The following is a 21,163-nucleotide window of genomic DNA, read 5'->3' as shown; positions in this document are numbered from 1 at the left end:
CTATTTACTATGTTAATTCACTAAGGTTAGATTACTGTTAACTATACAATCCTTTTAGGAAAAGACCTATATTAATTACTCAAAGCACCTGGCAATATTAACTCCATGTAACTCTAACAGTTGCTAAATAATATCACTTCATACTATGATAGAAGGTAAATATACTTTTTAGCAAAAACAATACAGACAGAAGTGGGGGTGGGGGGAATAGTGTCTAGTTTAATCACACCAAGGGTACATCCAAAATAAAAAATAACACTCTGAAACATTACTTATAACTCCAGAGCATTTTAATTCTAAAGAGTTTTAATATGTAAAAAAGTCCCCATGGTTTCCAAATGCCCATCAAAAAGGAAATGAATAATTAGTCCCATCAAAACTGGGGGAAAATTTTTTTTTAAAGGAGGTGGAGGGATGCAGGTTGACAACCATTCTCTTTCAAAAAGACAAACACTGCTTCCTCAAATAACCGCTCAGAATGTCAATGGAGAGGAATTAGCAGGGAAAGTAAGTGTCCATATTTGCGTTGTATATTGTATTGGGCAATTAAATGCCAACTTAGCTATTTAAGAATGACTTGCTAAAACGTTGAAAAAATGAAAGACTTCATCCTTGTCATAGACTGCCACTTCAGTGGAACATTCGGTGCACATGACGGGGTGATAGATTTCTTCCACTTCTGCCTCTACCTGCTCTGGAGCATCTTCACGATTAGACCTCATCTTCTTATGGCCTCGCCTTTTCTTCCTGTTCTCTGGGGTTTTGTATCTTAGAACCTCCTCTTTGTTGACAGAACAATTCATCACAAACATTGCTCTATACTGAGTTTTGTATGATTCATGCCTAAGAGGAAAAACAAATGGAGAATTGCGATTTATGTCCTATTTTAATAGGTTATCTATTTAGATTAAAAAAAAAAAGTTTTTAACTCAAGTATAGTTGATACAGTGTATTTTAGTTTCAGATGTACTACACAGTGATTCAACAGGTTTACACCCTATGTATGCTCACCATGAGTGTAGCTACCATGTCACCATACAATGCTATTACAATATCATTTTTATTCCCTATGCTGTACCTTTTTATCCCCATGACTTACTCCGTACCTGGAAGCCTGTATCTCCCACTCCCCTTCACTCATTTTGGCCATCCCCCACCACCCTCTCCTCTGGCAACCATCAGTTTGTTCTCTGTAATTATGGGTCAGTTTCTGCTTTTTGTCTGTTAATTCATTTATTGTTTTTTAGATTTTACATATAGGTGAAATCATACAGTATCTGTCTTTCTTTGACTTATTTCTCTTAGCATAATACCCTTTAGGTCCACCCATGTTGTTACAAATGGCAAGATCTCATTCTTTTTATGGCTGAATATTCCACTGTGTATATTACCATATTGTCTTTATCTATTTATCAATCAAGGGACACTTGGGTTGTTTCATATCTTGGCTATTATAAATAATACTACAATACACATAAGAGTACATGTACCTTTTCAAATTAGTTTTCATTTTCTTTGGATAAAAACCAAGAAGTGGAATTACTGGATCATAAGTTATTGCTATTTTTAATTTTTTGAGAAATCTCTATACTGTTTTCCACAACAGCTGCACCACATTCCCACCAACAGTGCACAAGAGTTCTTTTTCTCCACATCCTCACAAACACTTGTTATATCTTGTCTTTTTTATTCTAGCCATTCTGACAAGTGTATGAATACTTCATTGTGGTTCTGATTTGCATTTCCATGATGATTAATGATGTCGAGCATCTTTTCATGTGTCTGTTTGACATCTATAGGTCTACTTTGGAAAAATGTCTAGTCAGATACTCTGCCCATTTTTTAATTGGATTATTGGTTTTTTTGGTGTTAAGTTGTATCAGTTCTTTATATATTTTGGATATTAATCCCTTATCAAATGGATCGTTTGCAAATATCCTCTCCCATTCAGTGGGTTTATTTTGTTGATGGATTCCTTCACTGCACAAAAGATTTTTATTTTGGTGTAGTCCCAATAGTTTACTCTTGCTTTTATCTTCCTTGCCTTAGAAGACCATCTAGAAAAATGTTGTTATAGCCAATGTCACACTACTGCCTATGTTTTCTTCTAGCCGTTTTATGCTTTCAGGTCTCACATTTAGGTCCTTCATCCATTCTGAGTTGATTTTTGTGTATGATGTAAGAAAGGGTTCAGTTTCATTCTCGCATGTAGCTATCCAGTTTTCCGAGCACCATTTATTGAAGAGACTATCTTTTCCCCCAGTGTATATTCTTGCATCTCCAATTAGGTAAAATTTGAGAAGACCAAAAACTTACTGAAATACAACCAAAGTACAAACAGAACAAAATGGGAAATTTAAAGAAATGTTAAGGGTTATTTTAAGAATAGGAAAAAACTGGGGCGCCTGGGTGGCTCAGTCAGTTAAGCATCTGACTCTTAATTTCAGCTCGGGTCATGACCTCACAGTTCGTGGGAGTAAGCCCCACATCGGACTCTGCACTGAAAGCACGGAACCTGCTTGGGATTCCCTCTCTCCCCCTCTCTTTGCCCCTCCCTCACTCATACTCTCTCTCTTCCTGAAAATAAACATTAAAAAAAAAAAAAAAGAGTAGGAAAAAAATGTGTCAATAGATAATAAAGAATGAATATATCCTCTTTTCTACTGCTTTAAAAGTAACTTTTATCTCCAAAAATAATTTCATTTGCTCTTCAAACTTAGACAAAAAAAGTTATTGGAAACTTGAGAGCTAATGTTTTGACTGTCTTTTCACATTGTGGCCTGAGACTGCCCTCCTCTCATGACAACTGATGCCATTCTTGTCACCCTTTTAGTAAAAGCTACAGTTTTAAAAGCTTAAAGAGCTTCTAGGGGCGCCTGGGTGGCTCAGTCAGTTAAGCGTCCAACTTCAGCTCAAGGCACGATCCTGAGGTTCATGGGTTTGAGCCCCATGTCAGGCTCTGTGCTGACAGCTCAGATGCTATGTCTCCCTCTCTCTCTGTCCCTCCCCTGCTCATTCTCTTCCCCCTCTCTCAAAAATAGATAATAAACATTTAAAAAATGAGAAATAAAAATAAAGAATTTGACGAAATTCAACACCAATTCATGGTAAAAATACCCAATAAACTAAAAATAGAAGGAACTTCAATACAATAAAGGTCATATATGAAAATTCCACAGCTAACATCATATTCAAAAATGAAAATTTTTCCTCTAAGATCAAGAACAAGACTAAAAATATCTGCTTTCACCATTTCTATCCAACATAGTACTTGAAGTTCTAATCAGAGCAATTAGCTAAGAAAAAGAAATAAAAGGCATCCACACTGGAAACAAATAATTCACAGATGACATGATCTTGTATGTAGAAAATTCTGAGCATTACACAAAAAAACTATTAGAGCTAATAAACTACTTCAGCAAAATTTCAGGGTACAAAATCAACACACAAAAATCTGTTCATTTCTATACATGAGCGATTAACAATCCGGAAAGGAAAACAGAATAGAGGTTACCACAGGCTGGGGCAGGAAGGGGTAGAGAATGGGGAATTTTGTCTAATGGGTACAAAGTTTCTGTTTGCAATGACAAAAAAGTTTCTAAAATGGACTGTGGTGATAGCTGCACAATATTGTGAATGTAGTTCATGTCACTGAATTGTACACTTAAAATGGTTAAAATGGGGTACAAGAGTACCCACTCTCACCAGTCCTAGTCGACATAGTACTACAAGTCCTAGCCAGAGCAATCAGGCAAAAAAAAAAATGAAATAAAAGATATCCAAATAGGGAAGAAATAAAACTGTTCGTAGATGATATAATCTTATATGCATAAAATTTTAAAGACTCCACCAAAAAAAATATTAAAATATTGTTAAAATAAATATAAAATTCAATGAAGTTTCAAGACACAAAACCAATTACAGGGGCGCCAGGGTGGCTAAGCGTCTGAATCTTGATTCTGGCTCAGGTCATGATCTCATGGATTCAGGAGATAGAGCCCTGCATCGGGCTTTGCACTGACAGCACAACACCTGCTTGGGATTCTCTGTCTCCCTCTCTCTCTGCCCCTCCCCCACAGCTGCTCTCAAAACTTTAAAAAAAAAATTTTTAAAAAGGGGGGCCCAGGTAGCTCAGTCAGTTAAACATCCCCCTTCAGCTCAGGTCAAGATATCACAGTCTGTGAGTTGAAGCCCCATGTCAGGCTCTGTGCTGACAGCTCAGAGCCTGGAGTCTGCTTCGGATTCTGTCTCCCTCAGTCTCTGCCCATCCCCCGCTCATGCTCTCTGTCTCTCTCAAAAATAAATAAACGTTAAAAAAAGGATTAAAAATAAAAATTACAAAAATCTGCTCTCTATACATTAACAGTAAACTATCTGAAAAAGAAATTAAGAAAATAATCCCATTCATGATGGCATCCAAAATAATAAAACACTTGGGAATAAATTTAACCAAGGAGGTGAGACATTTATACACAGAAAACTGTTAAGACATTCATGAAAGAAAACGAAGAAAATACACGTAAATGGAAAGATAACCCATGTGCACACATCAAAAGAATTACTATTGTTGGGGCGCCTGGGTGGCTCAGTGGTTTAAGTGTCAGACTTCAGCTCAGGTCATGATCTCACAGTTCATGAGTCTGAGCCCCACATCAGGCTCTCTGCTGTCAGTGCAAGAGAACTTGCTTTGGACTCTCTGTCCCCCACCCCACTCTCTGCCCCTCCCCTGCTTCCCCAGTGGTGTTCTCTCTTTCTCTCTCTCTCAAAAATAAACAAACATTAAAAAAAATTTTTTTTTAATTTTTGAAAGAATTACTGGGTCACCTGGGTGGCTCAGTAATTTGAGCATCTGACTTTGGCTCAGGTCATGATCTCGCAGTCCGTGAGTGCAAGTCCCATGTTGGGCTCTGTGCTGTCAGCTCTGAGCTTGGAGCCTGCTTCAGATTCTATGTCTCCCTCTCTCTCTGCCCCTCCCCCACTCGCATTCTGTCTCTCCCTGTCTCTCAAAAATAAAGAAATGTTAAAAAAAAAAAAAAAATTACTATTGTTAAAATGTCCATACTACCCAAAGCCTTCTAGAGTCAATAGAAATAGAAAAAAATCTTATATAGAAAAAAACCTCAAATTTGTGTGGAATCACAAAAAAACCCAAATAGCCAAAGCAACCTTGAGAAAGAACAACAAAGCTGTAAGTATCACACTTCCTCATTTTAAACTGTACTACAGGGGCGCCTGGGTGGCGCAGTCGGTTAAGCCTCCGACTTCAGCCAGGTCACGATCTCGCGGTCCGGGAGTTCGAGCCCCGCATCAGGCTCTGGGCTGATGGCTCGGAGCCTGGAGCCTGTTTCCGATTCTGTGTCTCCCTCTCTCTCTGCCCCTCCCCCGTTCATGCTGTCTCTCTCTGTCCCAAAAATAAATAAAAAAACGTTGAAAAAATAAAAAATAAAAAATAAACTGTACTACAAAGCTTTGATCATCAGGGGTGTCTGGGTGGCTCAGTCAGTTAAGCGGTTAAGCCTCTGACTTCAGCTCAGGTCATGATCTCACAATTCATGAGTTCAAGCCGTGCGTCGGGTTCTGTGCTGACAGCTCGGAGCCTGGAGCCTGCTTTGGATTCTGTGTCTCCCTCTCTCTCCTCTGCCCATATTCTCTGTATTCATTTAAATGAATAAACATTTAAAAAATTTAAAAAAAACAAAAACAACAAAGCTATGATAATCAAAACAATATGGGACTAGCATAAAAACAGACTCACAGAAAAAATAAAAATAAAAAATAAAATAAAAAAAAAAACCAGACTCACAGACTCACAGAACAGAGAACCCAGAAGTAACTCATGCATACACGGTCAACTAATATTTGACAAGGGAGCCAAAAATATTCAATGCTGGGAAGATAATATCTTCAATGAATGGTTTTGGAAAAATTGGACAGTCATTTGCAAAATAATGAAACTGGACCCCTGTCTTACTCCACTCACAAAAATTAATTCGAAATAGATTAAAGACTTAAATTTAAGACACGAAGTTGTAAAACTACTCAAACATAGGGAAAAAGCTCAACATGGGTCTTAGCAATAACCTTTTGGATAAGCACAAGCAACAAAAGCAAAAATAAACAAGTTGGGGGAGCTTAGGTGGCTCAATCAGTTAAGCATCCAACTTTTAATTTCAGCTCAGGTCACAATCTCATGGTTGTGAAATGGAGCCACACATCAGGCTCTGTGCTGGAGGTGGAGCCTGCTTGGGATTGTCTCTCCCCGTCTCTCTGCCCTTCCCCCACTCATAGTATCGAAATAAATAAACCTTTTTTTTTTTTTTTTAAGTTAAAAAAATTAAATAATGTAAGTGGGACTACATCAAACTAAAAAGCTTCAGCACAGCAAAGAAACAATCAACAAAAGGAAAAGGCAATCTATGGAATGGGAGAAAATATTTGCAAATCATGTATCTGATAAGGGGTTAACAGGTTAATATTCAAGGAACTCCTACAACTCATTAGCAGAAAATAAACAATCCAATTAGAAAATGGGCAAAGGACCTAAATATTTTTCCAAAAAAAGATATACAAATGGCCAATAGGTACATGAAAAGGTGTTCAACATCCTTAACCATCAGGGAAATGCAAATCAAAACTACAGAGAGATGTCACTTTATACCTGTTAGAATGGCTATTATCAAAAAGACAAGGGATAACAAAAGTGAAACCTTGTGCACTATTGGTGGGAATTTAAATTGGTACAGCCACTATGAAAACAATATGGAGACTCTTCAAAATACTAAAAATATAACTACCGTATGATCCAGCAATCCCACTTCTGGGTATATATCTGAAGGAAATGACATCACTATCTCAAAGAGGTATATGTACCCCTACCTCAGCCAGGTGATAAAGGTCAACATTACCAGTCATAAATCTGTTGATTTTTGGTTGATAGTCTGTGCCCTTGATATAATGTAATGAAAACAACACTTTAGCTCTATGGTCTTCTCTCCAAAACCTACTGCAACAGAATTCTTAATAGCCAAAACATGAAACAAACTAAGTGTCCATGCATAGGTGAATGGATAAAGAAAACATGGTGTATAGATACAATGGAGGAGGAGGAGGAGGAGGAGGAGGAGGAGGAGGAGGATCCTGCCATTTGTGAAAACATGGATGAACCGTGAGGGCATTATACTAAATAAGTCAGACAGAGATAGAAAAATACTGAATGATTTCACTTATATGTGGAATCCAAAAAAAAACAAAAAACAAAAAACAAAAAACCTGAACTCCTAAACACAGAGTGTAGATTTGTGGTTGGTGGGGGAAGGGTGGATGGGTGAAGACAGTCAAATGGTACAAACTTCCAGTTATAAGATGGAGAAGGTCTGGGGATATAATATTGTTTAAATAGTTACCAACATTGTACTACATCCTTGAAAGTTGCTAAGAGAGATCTTAAAAGTTCTCAATATATACACACACAAAAGGTATTAAATTTTTAAATGATCTAGTTGACAATAAACTAAATATACAAATGATGGACTCTTTTATAAAAAAATTTTGATGGTTAAAATAGGACATCTTATATGTATTTTATCACAATTTTTTTAAAAAGAGTGTATTTGAGGGGCGCCTGGGTGGCTCAGTAGGTTGAGCATCCACCTTTGGCTCAGGTCATGATCTCACAGTTTGTCAGTTGGAGCCCTGCATCGGGCTCACTGCTCTCAGTGCACAGCCCGCATTGGATCCTCTGTCCCCCTCTCTGTCTGCTCCTCCCCCACTCGTTCTTGTTCTCTCTCTAAAATAAATAAAACATTTTAAAAAATGTGTATTTGAGAGATTATGTCATTCCACAACATACATGCAGTTTCACTGAATCTGTGTCAGTAATGGTTAAGTGTTTTATTAAAAAACTACTTACAATAGAACTACATATAACCAAAAGTATTTGCATAAAGGTTAGTCATATAGCAGCAAGGATATAAGAGGACAGAACTTTATTAGAATTCCTAAGTATATACCTCAAAAGTCTATTTCTGATTTAAACAAAAGATCACCAAGTTGTTTTCATTGTGTGCATGTGTATGTACGTGTGTGTGTGTGTGTTGTTACCCTTTATCCATTACCTTTGGCAATCAAGGCATAGTGTGGTCATGCAGGCAGGGCAGTTCAGGACAGCATCACTATTTGGAACAGGCTGTTGTTGTTGATGTGGCCTCTGTATTCCAAAACCATGGTAGCTAGAACAGAAAAAGAAAGGGGGGCAAGGGGTGCACATTAAAGCCAGATCTTGATTTCTTTTTCTTTTTTATTTTAAGGAGGCCCCACTCCCTCCTTTTAAGGGTCTCAAACTCACAATTCCAAGATTAAGAGTCACATGCTCTATGGATTGAGCCAGCCAGACACCCCCAGTGGCATGATTTCTAATGCCACTCTCCAATAAAAGAAACTAGTACTCCTATGAAAAATAACTGATTCTAGGAATGAGGCATACAAGATGAACCTGGAGCATCCTGTAGTACCAGAAAGTAAGGAAGTGCTCAAAAACAACGAGGTAGGTATGTCAAGGGGGCACAGAAGTCAACTGAAAAGAGTTCCCAGTGGACAAAGCTGAAACAATGCGAACAACAAAATAATGTAGCATTGGATTATAACCTGAAGTATAAGTAAATACCCATGAGTCCATACTGATATAAATGACTGAAGGAAGGAAGGAAGGAAGGAAGGAAGGAAGGAAGGAAGGAAGGAAGGAAGGAAGGAAGGAACAAATCTCCCATAAAGAAGAATAATTAATGAAGATACTCTCCCCTTAAGGAAGTGGAGCATAACTCCCCACTCCACAAGTTTGGGCTGCACATAGTGACTTCCTTCCAAAGAGTACAATATGGAAAGGAGGGGCAGAGGGTAACTTTACAGTTGAGAAACCTGACAAACACTTCCATACCATGACGATCAAGGTCAATATTAGGTCACTATTAACAACTGATCACAAAATGATGAAAATTGCACTTTATCTCCGTGGCCTTCCTTCCCCAAATTCATAATCCCAGTCTAATCATGAGAAAAACATCAAACAAATTCCAATAGAATGGCCTCCTACAATGTATCTGTCCAGTATCCTGAAAAATGTTAAGGTCATCAAAACCAAGAAAAGTCTGAAAACTGTCAGAGCCAAGAAGAGTCTAAAGAGACATGACAATTATTTTTTTTTTTAAACGTTTATTTATTTTTGAGACAGAGAGAGACAGAGCATGAACAGGGGAGGGTCAGAGAGAGGGAGACACAGAATCTGAAACAGGCTCCAGGCTCTGAGCTGTCAGCACAGAGCCCGACGCGGGGCTCGAACTCACGGACCGCGAGATCATGACCTGAGCCGAAGTCAGACGCTTAACCGACTGAGCCACCCAGGCGCCCCAAGAGACATGACAATTAAAAGTAACATGGCACGCTCGCTTTGGCAGCACATATACTAAAAAAGTAACATGGCATCCTGGATGGGCTCTTAGAACAGAAAATGGACAGAAGATAAAAACTAAGGAAATGTGAATAAACTATGGACCTTAATTTATGATAACGTATAAATACCAGTTCATTAATTGTGACAAATGTACCATATTAATGTAACATGTTAACAGGTGAAACTGTGTGTGTGTGTTGTTGTGGGAAGGTATATGGGAACCATGTATTATTGGCTCAATTTTTCTGTAAATCTAAAACTCTTCTAAAAGCATAAAGTCTATTAATTTGAAAAACCTAGTAAAGCTACATTTAAAAAACAAGCATGCAAGCTCTAAGTGCCTAAGGATTTTGGTCTGTTTTGTTCCTTGCTGTATTTCAAGAATACAGAACAGTGTCTAGTACATAATAAGTGTCCAATAAATATTTGCTGACTGCAAAATTACAGCACGAATCTACCTATGAAAGTAAAGTATGAAAGTATATATTCTTTTTTTAAAATTTTTTTTTTCAACGTTTTTTATTTATTTTTGGGACAGAGAGAAACAGAGCATGAACGGGGGAGGGGCAGAGAGAGAGGGAGACACAGCATCGGAAACAGGCTCCAGGCTCCGAGCCATCAGCCCAGAGCCTGACACGGGGCTCGAACTCACGGACCGTGAGATCGTGACCTGGCTGAAGTCGGAGGCTTAACCGACTGCGCCACCCAGGCGCCCCAGAAAGTATATATTCTTAAAAGGGACTTATGGTAAACTCCTAAAACCTCAACAACAGAAAATAAATCATGTGGCGTTACTTTCTAAATCCTTTAAATGTCTCTGGGGAAAAATACTGAAAACATGCAATACATACTTTAAAACTGTTGTTAAATACCTCCAATGCTTAACAGATTTCAAAACCCAAACCCAAGAAAGTAACTTATTCATTCAATAGCTACTTAATGAGAGCCCATTTTACAAAGTGCAAGATGCCTGGGATAAAGCAGTGAACAGACAGGCATGATCACTGCCCTTGTGATACTTAAAAAGTAGTGAGTTCAGGGGCACCTGGGTGGCGCAGTCAGTTAAGCGTCCGACTTCAGCCGGGTCACGATCTCGCGGTCTGGGAGTTCGAGCCCCGCGTCAGGCTCTGGGCTGATGGCTCAGAGCCTGGAGCCTGTTTCCGATTCTGTGTCTCCCTCTCTCTCTGCCCCTCCCCCGTTCATGCTCTGTCTCTCTCTGTCCCAAAAATAAATAAACGTTGAAAAAAAAATTGTTTAATAAATAAATAAATAAAATAAAATAAATTTGTTTTTTAAAGATTATATAATAAAGATACATTCCATCTTACCTCACTGACAAATTCTGTTACCAGAATCAAGAGCTACACTATAATTTCCTTAACTATCTCAATACTCATAGCACTTAAAATGTTTATTTTACACTGGGGATATTCATGGGGCGGGGGCGCTTGGGTGGCTCAGTCAGTTGAACATCTGACTTTGGCTCAGGTCATGATCTCACAGTTCATGAGTTCGAGCCCCACATCAGGCTTTGCATTGACAATGCAGAGCCTGCTTCAGATGATTCAAAAATAAACATTAAAATACACACACACACACACACACAAATATGTTCATTAGGGGTGCCAAGGTGGCTCAGTTGGTTAAGCATCCAACTTCAGCTCAGGTCATGATCTCACAATTTTTGAGCTTGAGCCCCACATCAGGCTCTCTGCTGTCAGCCACAGAGCCCGCTTCAGATCCTCTAAGCCCTGCCCTCTGCTGCTCCCCCATGTGCACCCACACACTCTCTCTCTCAAAAATAAATCATCTGAATGAAATTTGCTGGTAATTTTCAAAGTAAACAATTCAGCAGTTTTGTCTCAAAAATTTTAATGTATGTCCATATGAACATATACACATACAGCGAAAATGTGAATGTTGTAAATATCACCTTTTAATCATTTTTCTCTGAAGATTCTAAATATTAAAGTTAAGTTCTTACCCTCTTCTCTGTGCATCAACCCAGGCCTGATCTCTGTTATCTTTCTCAGGATCATACAGTAATTCATCATTTGTTGGAATCCTGTGTCGTTTCTTCTTTTTCTTCTTGGTCACCTGTGCTAATTTTGAAAATGTTAAGGATATGGCTAGGTATGTCTAAATTACACACCTTTTTAAGACAGAATGTAGAACTCCCACCTACCTGTTTTTTCTACTTATATTTTCCTAAAAAAATTTTTTTAACTATTCCTCCAAATAAAGTTCTTATCCAATTAACAAAGCATCAGGACACCTGGGTAGCTTAAGCATTCAGTCACTTAAGCATCCGGCTCTTGATTTCAGCTGAGGTCATGGTCTTACTAATTGTGGGTTCAAGCACAGGATCAGACTGGGATTCTATCCCTCCCTCCCCCTCTGCACCTCCCCTGTGTGAACGTCAAAATAAATAAACTTAAAAAAAAACAAGGGATTAAAATGAAGGTGACAGAAGAGGCAAAAATTGTTTCTTCACTAAAAACTGTTGTTATCTCAAAAACTGAATTCAAATAATGAGGATCCAGAGTCTCAGAAAGGTCAAAGGGAGCCAAGATTAGAAAATTTTGATGTATAAAGCATAAGAGACTGTTAAAAACTGAGAACAAACTGAGGGTTGATGGGGGGTGGGAGGGAGGGGAGGGTGGGTGATGGGTATTGAGGACGGCACCTTTTGGGATGAGCACTGGGTGTTGTATGGAAACCAATTTGACAATAAATTTCATATATTAAAAAAAAAAAAAAGAAAAAGAAAATTTTGATGTATAAAGTCTCAACAAGTTCCTATCTATAAAATGGTAGTGAAATCAAAATAAAATTTTTTTTTTTTAATTTTTTTTTCAACGTTTATTTATTTTTGGGACAGAGAGAGACAGAGCATGAACGGGGGAGGGGCAGAGAGGGAGGGAGACACAGAATCGGAAACAGGCTCCAGGCTCCGAGCCATCAGCCCAGAGCCTGACGCGGGGCTCGAACTCCCGGACCGCGAGATCGTGACCTGGCTGAAGTCAGACGCTTAACTGACTGCGCCACCCAGGCGCCCCAAAATAAAATATTTCAAAAATGAATGAAAAAACACTATGATCATCCACATACACTAGACTTTTAAAATGTACTTAGGTCAATACTTAGGTAATAATACATACAAACATAAAATTGTTTCTTCACCATATAAATGTGTTGTCTGTGTATTCCAGTGTAACTACTGATATAATTAAATTAGTTGTAGTTCTTATTATGTTTACCTTTGCTCAGATTTTATACAAAATCAATTCTAAAGAACAGAGGCTGATTAAAAAAAAGCAAGAAGTCAGAAAAAATTCTGCAAAATATAAAGTATATATAAGTTTCTAAATTTCCTGTAAAAATATAGAAACTATTTGCAGGTGTGAAACCAAATACTGCTGCATTAAGGAATCTTAAGGAAGAGTGTGGCCAAGAGCCCTGAGTCGGGACACCCAGTCCTTCTCCCTGGGCACATCCATGCAGTACCCTTGCTGCTCCCAAGGCCTCATATGTGCATTCCCATCTGTTTTTATTCATCATTCCTGCTTTTGTTTTCACATCAATGGCCTACCATTTCTTTTTTTTTTTTTAAAGATTTTCTTTTTTTTTTAATTTTTTTAACTTTTATTTATTTTTGAGACAGAGAGAGACAGAGTATGAATGGGGGAGGGTCAGAGAGAGGGAGACACAGAATCCGAAACAGGCTCCAGGCTCCGAGCTGTCAGCACAGAGCCGGACGCGGGGCTCGAACTCACGGACCGCAAGATCGTGACCTGAGCTGAAGTCGGCCGCCTAACCGACTGAGCCACCCAGGCGCCCCCCCCTACCATTTCTTAGAAGACAAAACTCAGAGGGAAATCCTAAAATCCAATAATTGTTAGGTAAATGTTTTTTCCATGAAATATAATGGCTAAACCTGGTAAACATGCTACTTACCTGTTTTGTCTTCATCCTCAGAATCAGAATCAAAATATATATCATCGTAGTACTTTGTCAGAGCTGTTCCAACTTTTCCAGTTCCTGAAGAAGACCCTAGTTACGTAAGGGAAGTTTAAAGACTAAACCATACATAACTGACAAGAAAAAAACTCAGTATATTCTTCCATCACCTCAAAGCAGTATCAACTCATTCCCAATCTCATTTGGATGGAAAAATACTTTCACATCAATGACTTACTGAATGTTTGTGCCCTGTGCAATTACAGAGAACTGTAATTGTTAATTATAGAAATAAATTAAGTGTTCCAAATCATGAGAAAATTATTCTCTCACCCTTCCCACAAATCTAATTCAATATAATAGCCTATTTCCAGATTGCCACCATACAGCTCTCTACCTTTCAGCCATGCAGTACACTGTGAAGAACAGGGAATAAACATCTTGTTGTAAGGGACTTCAGGGGAAAGAGGATAAGAGCCCTAAAGAGCGGCAGAGGGAATGACACAAGAACACATTCCTTCTCTCCTCACTTGTGCCTAGTGTCATGACTCATACTGTATTCATGTCATATGCTTGTGTCCCTAATTCTTCCTCTTAATTAACATCTGCTTTTGCTTTTATTATTATTATATATGCTTTCAGTTCCTAACAGTTAATACATAGCATATATTATGGAAACCAAAGCTAAGGCACAAATCAGTTTTTGGATCAAGTACATTTTACATAAAGACAAAGTACCAAATGAAGTATGTTTCACTACTTACTAAAATGACACAATTTGTGGTGACATATTCAATGTGCCCCTATCAATGCTATATATCTCTAAAAATACCTCTCTAAGCTTGTGTGTCTTTTTCTTTTTTTCTTTTTTATCCTGGGGTAGAAATAAAGGAGGGAGTTCTGAGTGGCTCAGTTAGTTGAGCATCTGACTCTTGATTTCGGCTCAGATCTTATTTATTTTGAGAGAGAGAGAGAGAGAGAGAGAGAAAAGGAGAGAGTGAATGAGCGCACACGTAGGAGTGGGGCAGAGAAAGAGAGGGAAAAAGGAGAATCACAAGCAGGCTCCAAGCTGTCAGCGCAGAGCCCAACTTGGGGCTTGATGTCATGAACCATGAGATCATGACCGGAACCAAAATCAAATCGGAACACTCAACCGACTGCGCCACCCAGGCATTCCACAAATAAACTCAAAAAAAAATTACAAAAGGAAATCATGTAAGTAAACAATACTAAACAGTGTCATTTCAACGACACAGGAAAATTCTTCACTAGTCATCAAAGAAACTATGTTCAGGTTGCCAAATACATTTATTCATTCACTCGGTAAATATTTAATGAGCACATACTCAAAGTGCTGGGATGCAACAGGGCACAAATGAGGTTCCTGCCTTGTAAAGCTTAGAAAAATATCTATATGAGGGGCACATGGGTAGCTCGGTCAGTTGGGTGGCTGACTTCGACTCAGGTCACAATCTCACGGTTTTTGAGTTCAAACCCTGCATCAGGCTCTGGGCTAACAGCTCAGAACCTAGAGTCTGCTTCGGATTCTGTGTGTCGCTCTCTCTCTCTCTGCCCCTCCCCGACTCACACTCTGTCTCCCAATACTGAATAAACGTTAAAAAATATGTATATATATCTATATGAAAATCTAAAAGTTTACCTGTTTCCAGAGAGGATAACTTGTCCTCCATTGTTTTTATGGTGGAATTTAATTCAGCTTCCATTTCTTTTTCAAATTCATCTTCACTAGATGATTCACTTTCTCCAGTAAGACATTCTCTGATGAGTTTTCGTTTTTGGTCAGGAGTTCCATGTAAAAGCACATCCACTTCATCTTCAGAACTAGTATACGTTTAAATCATAAGGCACATTAATACTAAAAAATTAAAATAACTTATAACTCCCATCATCTCCTTGCCCAACAGTTTTAAGTTTTACAAGGTTGCCTTTATCTATTATATTACATACAGCTATTCTCATTTAAAGATCAACCCTTTCTGCATATTTCTAAATACATTTTTAATGTCTGCATAACATTTCATCTTACAGATGCTATACATTTATTTCTCACTCTTTGCTATTATGCTACAATGAATATCTCTGTAGAGTATATGTAATTTTCTGTTGATTTCCTTAGGATAAAAGGAATTTTTTCCTTAGGATAAAATTCTATGTCTAGAATTAGACATACAAGCATCTTTCTGACTTCTTGAATTATCACACTGTTATTTCCAAAAGTTTTGTATCAATTCATACTTCCATCAGCAATGAAAATTTTACTGTTTTTTAAAGATTTTTAAAACTCTAAGTACTTAAATAAAACTTAGTATATATAACCAATATATAGCTAATATAGCCACACAAAATGTTAACAGATAATAATTACATATTACAGTTTAAAAGGCACAATGCTACAGAGAACTATTAAGAGAAAGTTATATTACAAATGCTCCTGAGCAATTATTCCAATATACTTGGCCTTTTGCACCTGTCCCCACTACCAACAGTATGACAGTGGGGCACCTGGGTGGTTCAGTCATCAAGCAGCCAACTCTTGATTTCGGCTCAGGTCATGATCTCACAATTTGTGAGTTTGAGCCCTGCATCCAGCTCTGCACTCACCGTGCAGAGTCTGCTTTGGATTCTCTTTCTCCCTCTCTCTGCCCCTCCCCTGCTCTTTCTCTCTCTCAAAATAAATAAGCTTAAAAAAAATTTTTTAAATAAATAACAGTATGACAGAATTAAACCAGATATCAAAAAGAATGAAATGTTATCAAAATGAGTGAAATGCCTAAGATATTTTTAATATAATCAACAATTCATAAGTAATGTTCAATTATTTGTGGTCTGATGAATAGTTGCAGACTACCCCTAGTTTTTGTTTCTCTATTTTCTTCTTCTTCTACAATGCTTTTGAGCCTCCGGCAGAAGGTAAATCAGAAAACTGCAATTCACACCAATCAAGTTTGCTAGTGATAGAGGCCTTAGCCAGATTCTACTCTCAAGAGAATTCCCCATCTAACAACATTCCTCATCCTGACCAGCATGCTCCCTTTCTCCAGGACCACTATATTCATTTGGGTTCTCTTAACTCTGCCTGTCCCACCATATCCTAAGCATCTCCAGGCCTCCAAACTCTTCCATGTCAGTACACTCTTAATCCTGTTGCCAGAAAGCTATTCCTAAAGAACTCTCATCATACCACTAGCCAATTCCCAAAGAAATCATCCATGGCCAAACTTCTGAGCACAGCATTCAAAAAAGCCTTTCCCATTTGGTTTCAACTTATCTTTTCAACGTTACCTCTCACCCACCAGTGGTCTCCAACGGGAGCACTTTGTTCTCCAGAGAACATATGGCATAGAACATATGGCATAGCTAGAGACATTTTTGATTGCCACAACTTGGGGCAGGGGGTGGAGGAGGGGCTACTGGCTTCTAGTGGGTAGAGGTCAGGGATGCTGCTAAACATCCTATAATGCACAGAATAACCCCTCAATAGAGAATTATCTGATCCAAGATGTCAATTCTACTGACACTGAGAAACTCTGATTTTCCCTATATTCAAGTGTTTCCAAAGGACAAAATGTAGATTATCTTAAGGAGTACCAAGACAGACCACTAAATAACTTTGAAGCCATTGCTGGTGGGAATGTAAAATGATAAAGCTTCTATGGAAAACAGCTTGACAGTTTCTTATAAAACTAAACATGCAACCACCATACAATCCAGCAATCACACTCCTGGGCATTTACCCCAGAAAATTGAAAACTAACATTCACACAAAAACCTCTACATGAGTGTTTACAGATACTTTATTCACAAGAGTCAAAATTAGAAACAATTAGACATCCTTCAATAAGGGAATGGTTAAGGGGTGCCTGGGTGGTTCAGTCAGTTGAGCAACTGACTCTTGATATCAGCTCAGGTCATGATCCCAGGGTCATGGGATAGAGGCCTGTGCTGAGTGTGGAGTCTGCTTAAGATTCTATCTCTCTCTCTCTCTCTCTCTCTCTCCCTCTGCCCCCTGCCCCACTCACACTATCTAAAATTAAAAAATATTTTTAAAAATTTTTAAATACGCGAATAGTTAAAACAAATGTGAAATAGTACTCAGCAATAAAAAAGGAATGACTTACTGACACCTGCAATAATGTGGATGAACCTCCAGGTATTATGCTGAATGAAAAAAACCAATCCCAAAAGGTTACATACTGCATGATTCCGTTTACATAATATTCTTGAAAAGGACAAAATTATAGAAGTGGAAAACAGATTGGTAGTTACCAGCAGTTAAGTAGTGCATGGGAGAGAGGGGACAGGAAGTGAGCAATGAGGGATCCTTGTGGTAATGGAAATGTTCTATATCTTGACCCCATTAATGTCGATATCCCAGGTGTTATGATATTACAGCAAAGTTTTATCAAATATGTTAACATTGAGGGAAACTGGGTGGAGAAGACACAGAATCCCTCTGTATTATTTTTTGTTTAACTTTTCGTATAGCATAATTTACTGTCACAAGTACATGCATTTAAATATACAATTAGGGTGCCTGGGTGTCTCAGTTAAGCGTCCAACTTGGTTTCAGCAGAGGTCATGATCTCATGGTTGGTGAGATCAAACCCCAGTTCGGGCCCTGCACTGGCAACTCGAAGCCTGCTTGGGTTCTGTTCTGTCTCTCTGCCTCCCTGCCACTCTCCCCCTCTCTCTCATTCTCTCTCTCTCAAAATAAATAAATATTTTTTAAAAAGAAATTTAACTCAAAAAAATCTAATGTTTGATTATTTGAGAAAGCGAGAAAGCAGGGAAGGGGCAGAGAATGAGAGAATTCCAAGCAGGCTCCATGCTGTCACTGGCAGAGCCCAACTCAGGGCTTGATCTCACCAACCATGAGATCATGACCTGAGCCGAAATTAAGAGCGGGACGCTCAGCCAAGTGAGCCACCCACGCACCCCGACCTAAGGAAAAGTATTAAATAAATAGTAACACGGGGAAATATAGAGACAGTAACGGCTAAATAACTCAAGTCCAGGAAACCCTGCTATATTCCAATCAAACTGAATTACTAATTGAGGCCTACTAATTCATATACCTCCTTTCACAGACCAGACCCATTAACTGACACTGCTTCTCTCAGGAAACCTTGCAATCCATCCTTACTCCCCACAAGAGAAATCTTCACAGCAGTCTAATCTCCCAAGCCTTCAACCCCTCCCAGGATAACACGCGGAAATATTGTAATTGAAGAAAGGTCAGTTTCACAAAAAGCTTAGTTGAACAGAAGGTTTTAGATTTATTAATAGGATCTGCTGCCAGCTTTAAAAAGTGGATAAATTTTCCTGGAACTCTCTTGCCAACATAACTGCAAGCTTCCCCCAGGTAGGATTAATCCCTCCTTTCTGGAAATTCCCACAGAATTTGATTTGTGACTATCTCAGGCCACTGTTTTCTACAATACTCTTCTGAGATACATACTTCTTTTCAAGATATTTATCTTCCGAGATACGTGTCTGATTTCCCCTACTATAGTGCAAGCCTGTAGAAAACCGTAGCCCAGAGAAAGCACAGATAGGCGTTCAAAAAGGCAGGCTGAATAGTCCCTTATTTCTGTTTATGGCAGTTTCGTCTTCAAGATTGTCAGTTCACAGTAAGTCCCATAAGCCTCACAATATACTTAAGATATAGTTATTATATTGCCTTTTTCTGTTTATTTATTTTGGAGACAGCGAGCGGGGGGGGGGGGGGGGGAGGGGGGGGGTCCTTAATCAGGCTGCACGCCCAGCGCTGTGCCCAACATAGGGGGATCTCACGACTCTAGAGATTATGACCTGAGGGGAAATCAAGAGTCCCAGGCTTAACTGACTGGGCCAACCGGGAGCCCCTATTATAATTCCTTTTTATAGATGAGCAAAAGGAGGATAACTTGCCTTCAGTCACAGTTAGCAAGCTGCAGAGTCAGGATTCGATTCCAAGGTTTTTGAAGACTTACTCCAGAATATCTCTGTTCCCCGCGCGAGTGTCGCCCCCCCCCCCACCTCACCAGAACCCCCCTCGGCGTCGCACAGGCAACAGCGAGGCGCAAAAGGCGCCCAACTGCTGGCCCGAGGGTTCCCAAAGGCCTGGTAGGCGCAGCGAATACAGAAGGCTAAAGCCTGGCCTCGGCCCGAAGCCTCGGGGGCCGGGACGGGACAGAGACCCACCTGCTCAAAGCTGGCTCCTCGTCGCTAGGCTCTTCAACTGCGTAGGGGTCATAGTCATCCTGGAGCCGGTTCATGGTGGCCTGTACCCTCTGGCACCAGCGGCAAGCGGCCGCTCCGTATGTGTTTACTCCACAGGCCGCTCCGTCAGCTAAAGAGTCTGGAACCCACTTCCGCCCGCACTTCCGTGCCCTCCCTGCGCGCCTGCGCAGATCATCCTAGCAAGAGGGCGGGGAGAAAGGATCTGCCCTAGCATCCACCACAGCGGTGCGCTGCTTTCGCGTACCTGAAAAGAGTTACCTTATTACTGAAAATACTAATTAGCACCGTCATAAGTAGCAGTCTCTGAGACGAGCCCTCTATGTACAGTGTCTCACATCGTGATATACAGGAGCAGAAATCTAGACGCTGAGGAACAGGCAGCACATAACAAAAGCTCTTTAGGATCCTCAGTAATTTCTGAGAGTGTAAAGGAGTCCTTAGACCAAAAAGTTTGAGAACTCTGATATAAAGACAATTCAGGTGAGGGGCGCTTGGGTGGCTCAGTCGGTTAAGCGTCCGACTTCAGTTCAGGTCACGATCTCGCGGTCTGTGAGTTCGAGCCCCGCCTCGGGCTCTGAGCTGATGGCTCAGATCCTGGAGCCTGCTTCCGATTCTGTGTCTCCCTCTCTCTCTGCCCCTCCCCCGTTCATGCTCTGTCTCTCTCTGTCTCAAAAATAAATAAACGTTAAAAAAAAAAAAAGACAATTCAGTTGATACCTGGAAAAAAGAACCTCCGTTTTGGAGGACTGTTACAGGCTGTAACAGAGGGGAGGAAATAAAAGTCTCTGGCTTGGTAACTTCTATTCTGTGTCATTCTTTTGGGAGGATTAAGAGTTATTTTTATATTTCATTTTATTATATCTTTGGTACTTGCAGATTTCTTCCAATGAAGCAGTTATTTATAGCTGCCTGCTCAGTAATTAAGAACTATAAAGCTTAAGTGTGGGAAGCTTGAATTCTTTCCTAGATTCGTTACTGATTTGCTTTAGAACCTTGGAAAAGTCACATAATTAATGGGTCTTATGCTAGTTCCCTTGTTTATAAAATGACATTAAGGATAAAATAACTCCTACTTTTACTCCTATGTTAACAGAAACTTTGTCTCAGTCTGTCCTCTCCCTGTCCCTCCATCAGGAGTTGCACTTAACTCCCTCTACACACCCAAAGTCACGTAGCACACCCTGTGGGGCTCCACCATTATGCTGTCTGCCTTCCTATGGGAACCCCATACTCCACCAGCTGGGCTGGGCCCCTGCTAGGAAGAAAAACTTTGTAAATATGAAATGGTCTGTACTAGTGTGAGTTATAAGGAATACCCTTAAGTTTAGATTCGACTATTTAAAATGGAATCCTATTAGGGGCGCCGGCTGGCTCAGTCTGTGGAGCATGTGACTCTTAATCTCGGGGTCAGGATTTCAAGCCCCCTGTTGGGCCTGTGAGGGTTAAATTGTAGTGTAGGGCTAACCTGTAGCTTGAGAGATAACAGCTTTGTGTTAACACTGAAGGTTAAGAGAT

The 21,163-nt window shown here is 39.5% G+C and overlaps 1 protein-coding gene across 1 annotated transcript; it reads right to left on the bottom strand.

Annotated features, from left to right (window-relative positions):
* Positions 1–272: 272 nt before the first annotated feature.
* On the bottom strand, positions 273–19,794 carry EAPP (E2F associated phosphoprotein). The gene is made up of 6 exons (XM_086709943.1): positions 19,610–19,794; positions 15,066–15,247; positions 13,403–13,498; positions 11,430–11,547; positions 8,115–8,228; positions 273–843 (listed from the first exon to the last, which is right to left on the bottom strand). Exons 1-6 carry the CDS (start codon positions 19,681–19,683, stop codon positions 567–569), a joined length of 861 nt encoding a protein of 286 aa, XP_086566069.1. The 5' UTR covers positions 19,684–19,794; the 3' UTR covers positions 273–566.
* Positions 19,795–21,163: the final 1,369 nt, after the last annotated feature.

The sequence above is a fragment of the Puma concolor genome, chromosome B3 (genome assembly GCF_028749965.1).
Source record: "Puma concolor isolate L17-30 chromosome B3, mPumCon1.1.hap2, whole genome shotgun sequence".
In the NCBI taxonomy this organism is placed as follows: domain Eukaryota; kingdom Metazoa; phylum Chordata; class Mammalia; order Carnivora; family Felidae; genus Puma; species Puma concolor.
The sequence above is the reverse complement of the archived record's forward strand: the minus strand, read 5'-3'. Positions and strand labels throughout refer to the sequence as shown.

Excerpts from the sequence above, each read along its gene's own strand:
- EAPP (XM_086709943.1), bottom strand. The coding sequence starts at position 19,683 with ATGAACCGGCTCCAGGATGACTATGACCCCTACGCAGTTGAAGAGCCT. Across the intron at positions 13,499-15,065 it reads GTTATCCTCTCTGGAAACAG|GGTCTTCTTCAGGAACTGGA; the intron begins GTAAACTTTTAG and ends TTACGTAACTAG. Across the intron at positions 11,548-13,402 it reads TGAGGATGAAGACAAAACAG|CACAGGTGACCAAGAAGAAA; the intron begins GTAAGTAGCATG and ends TTTCAAAATTAG.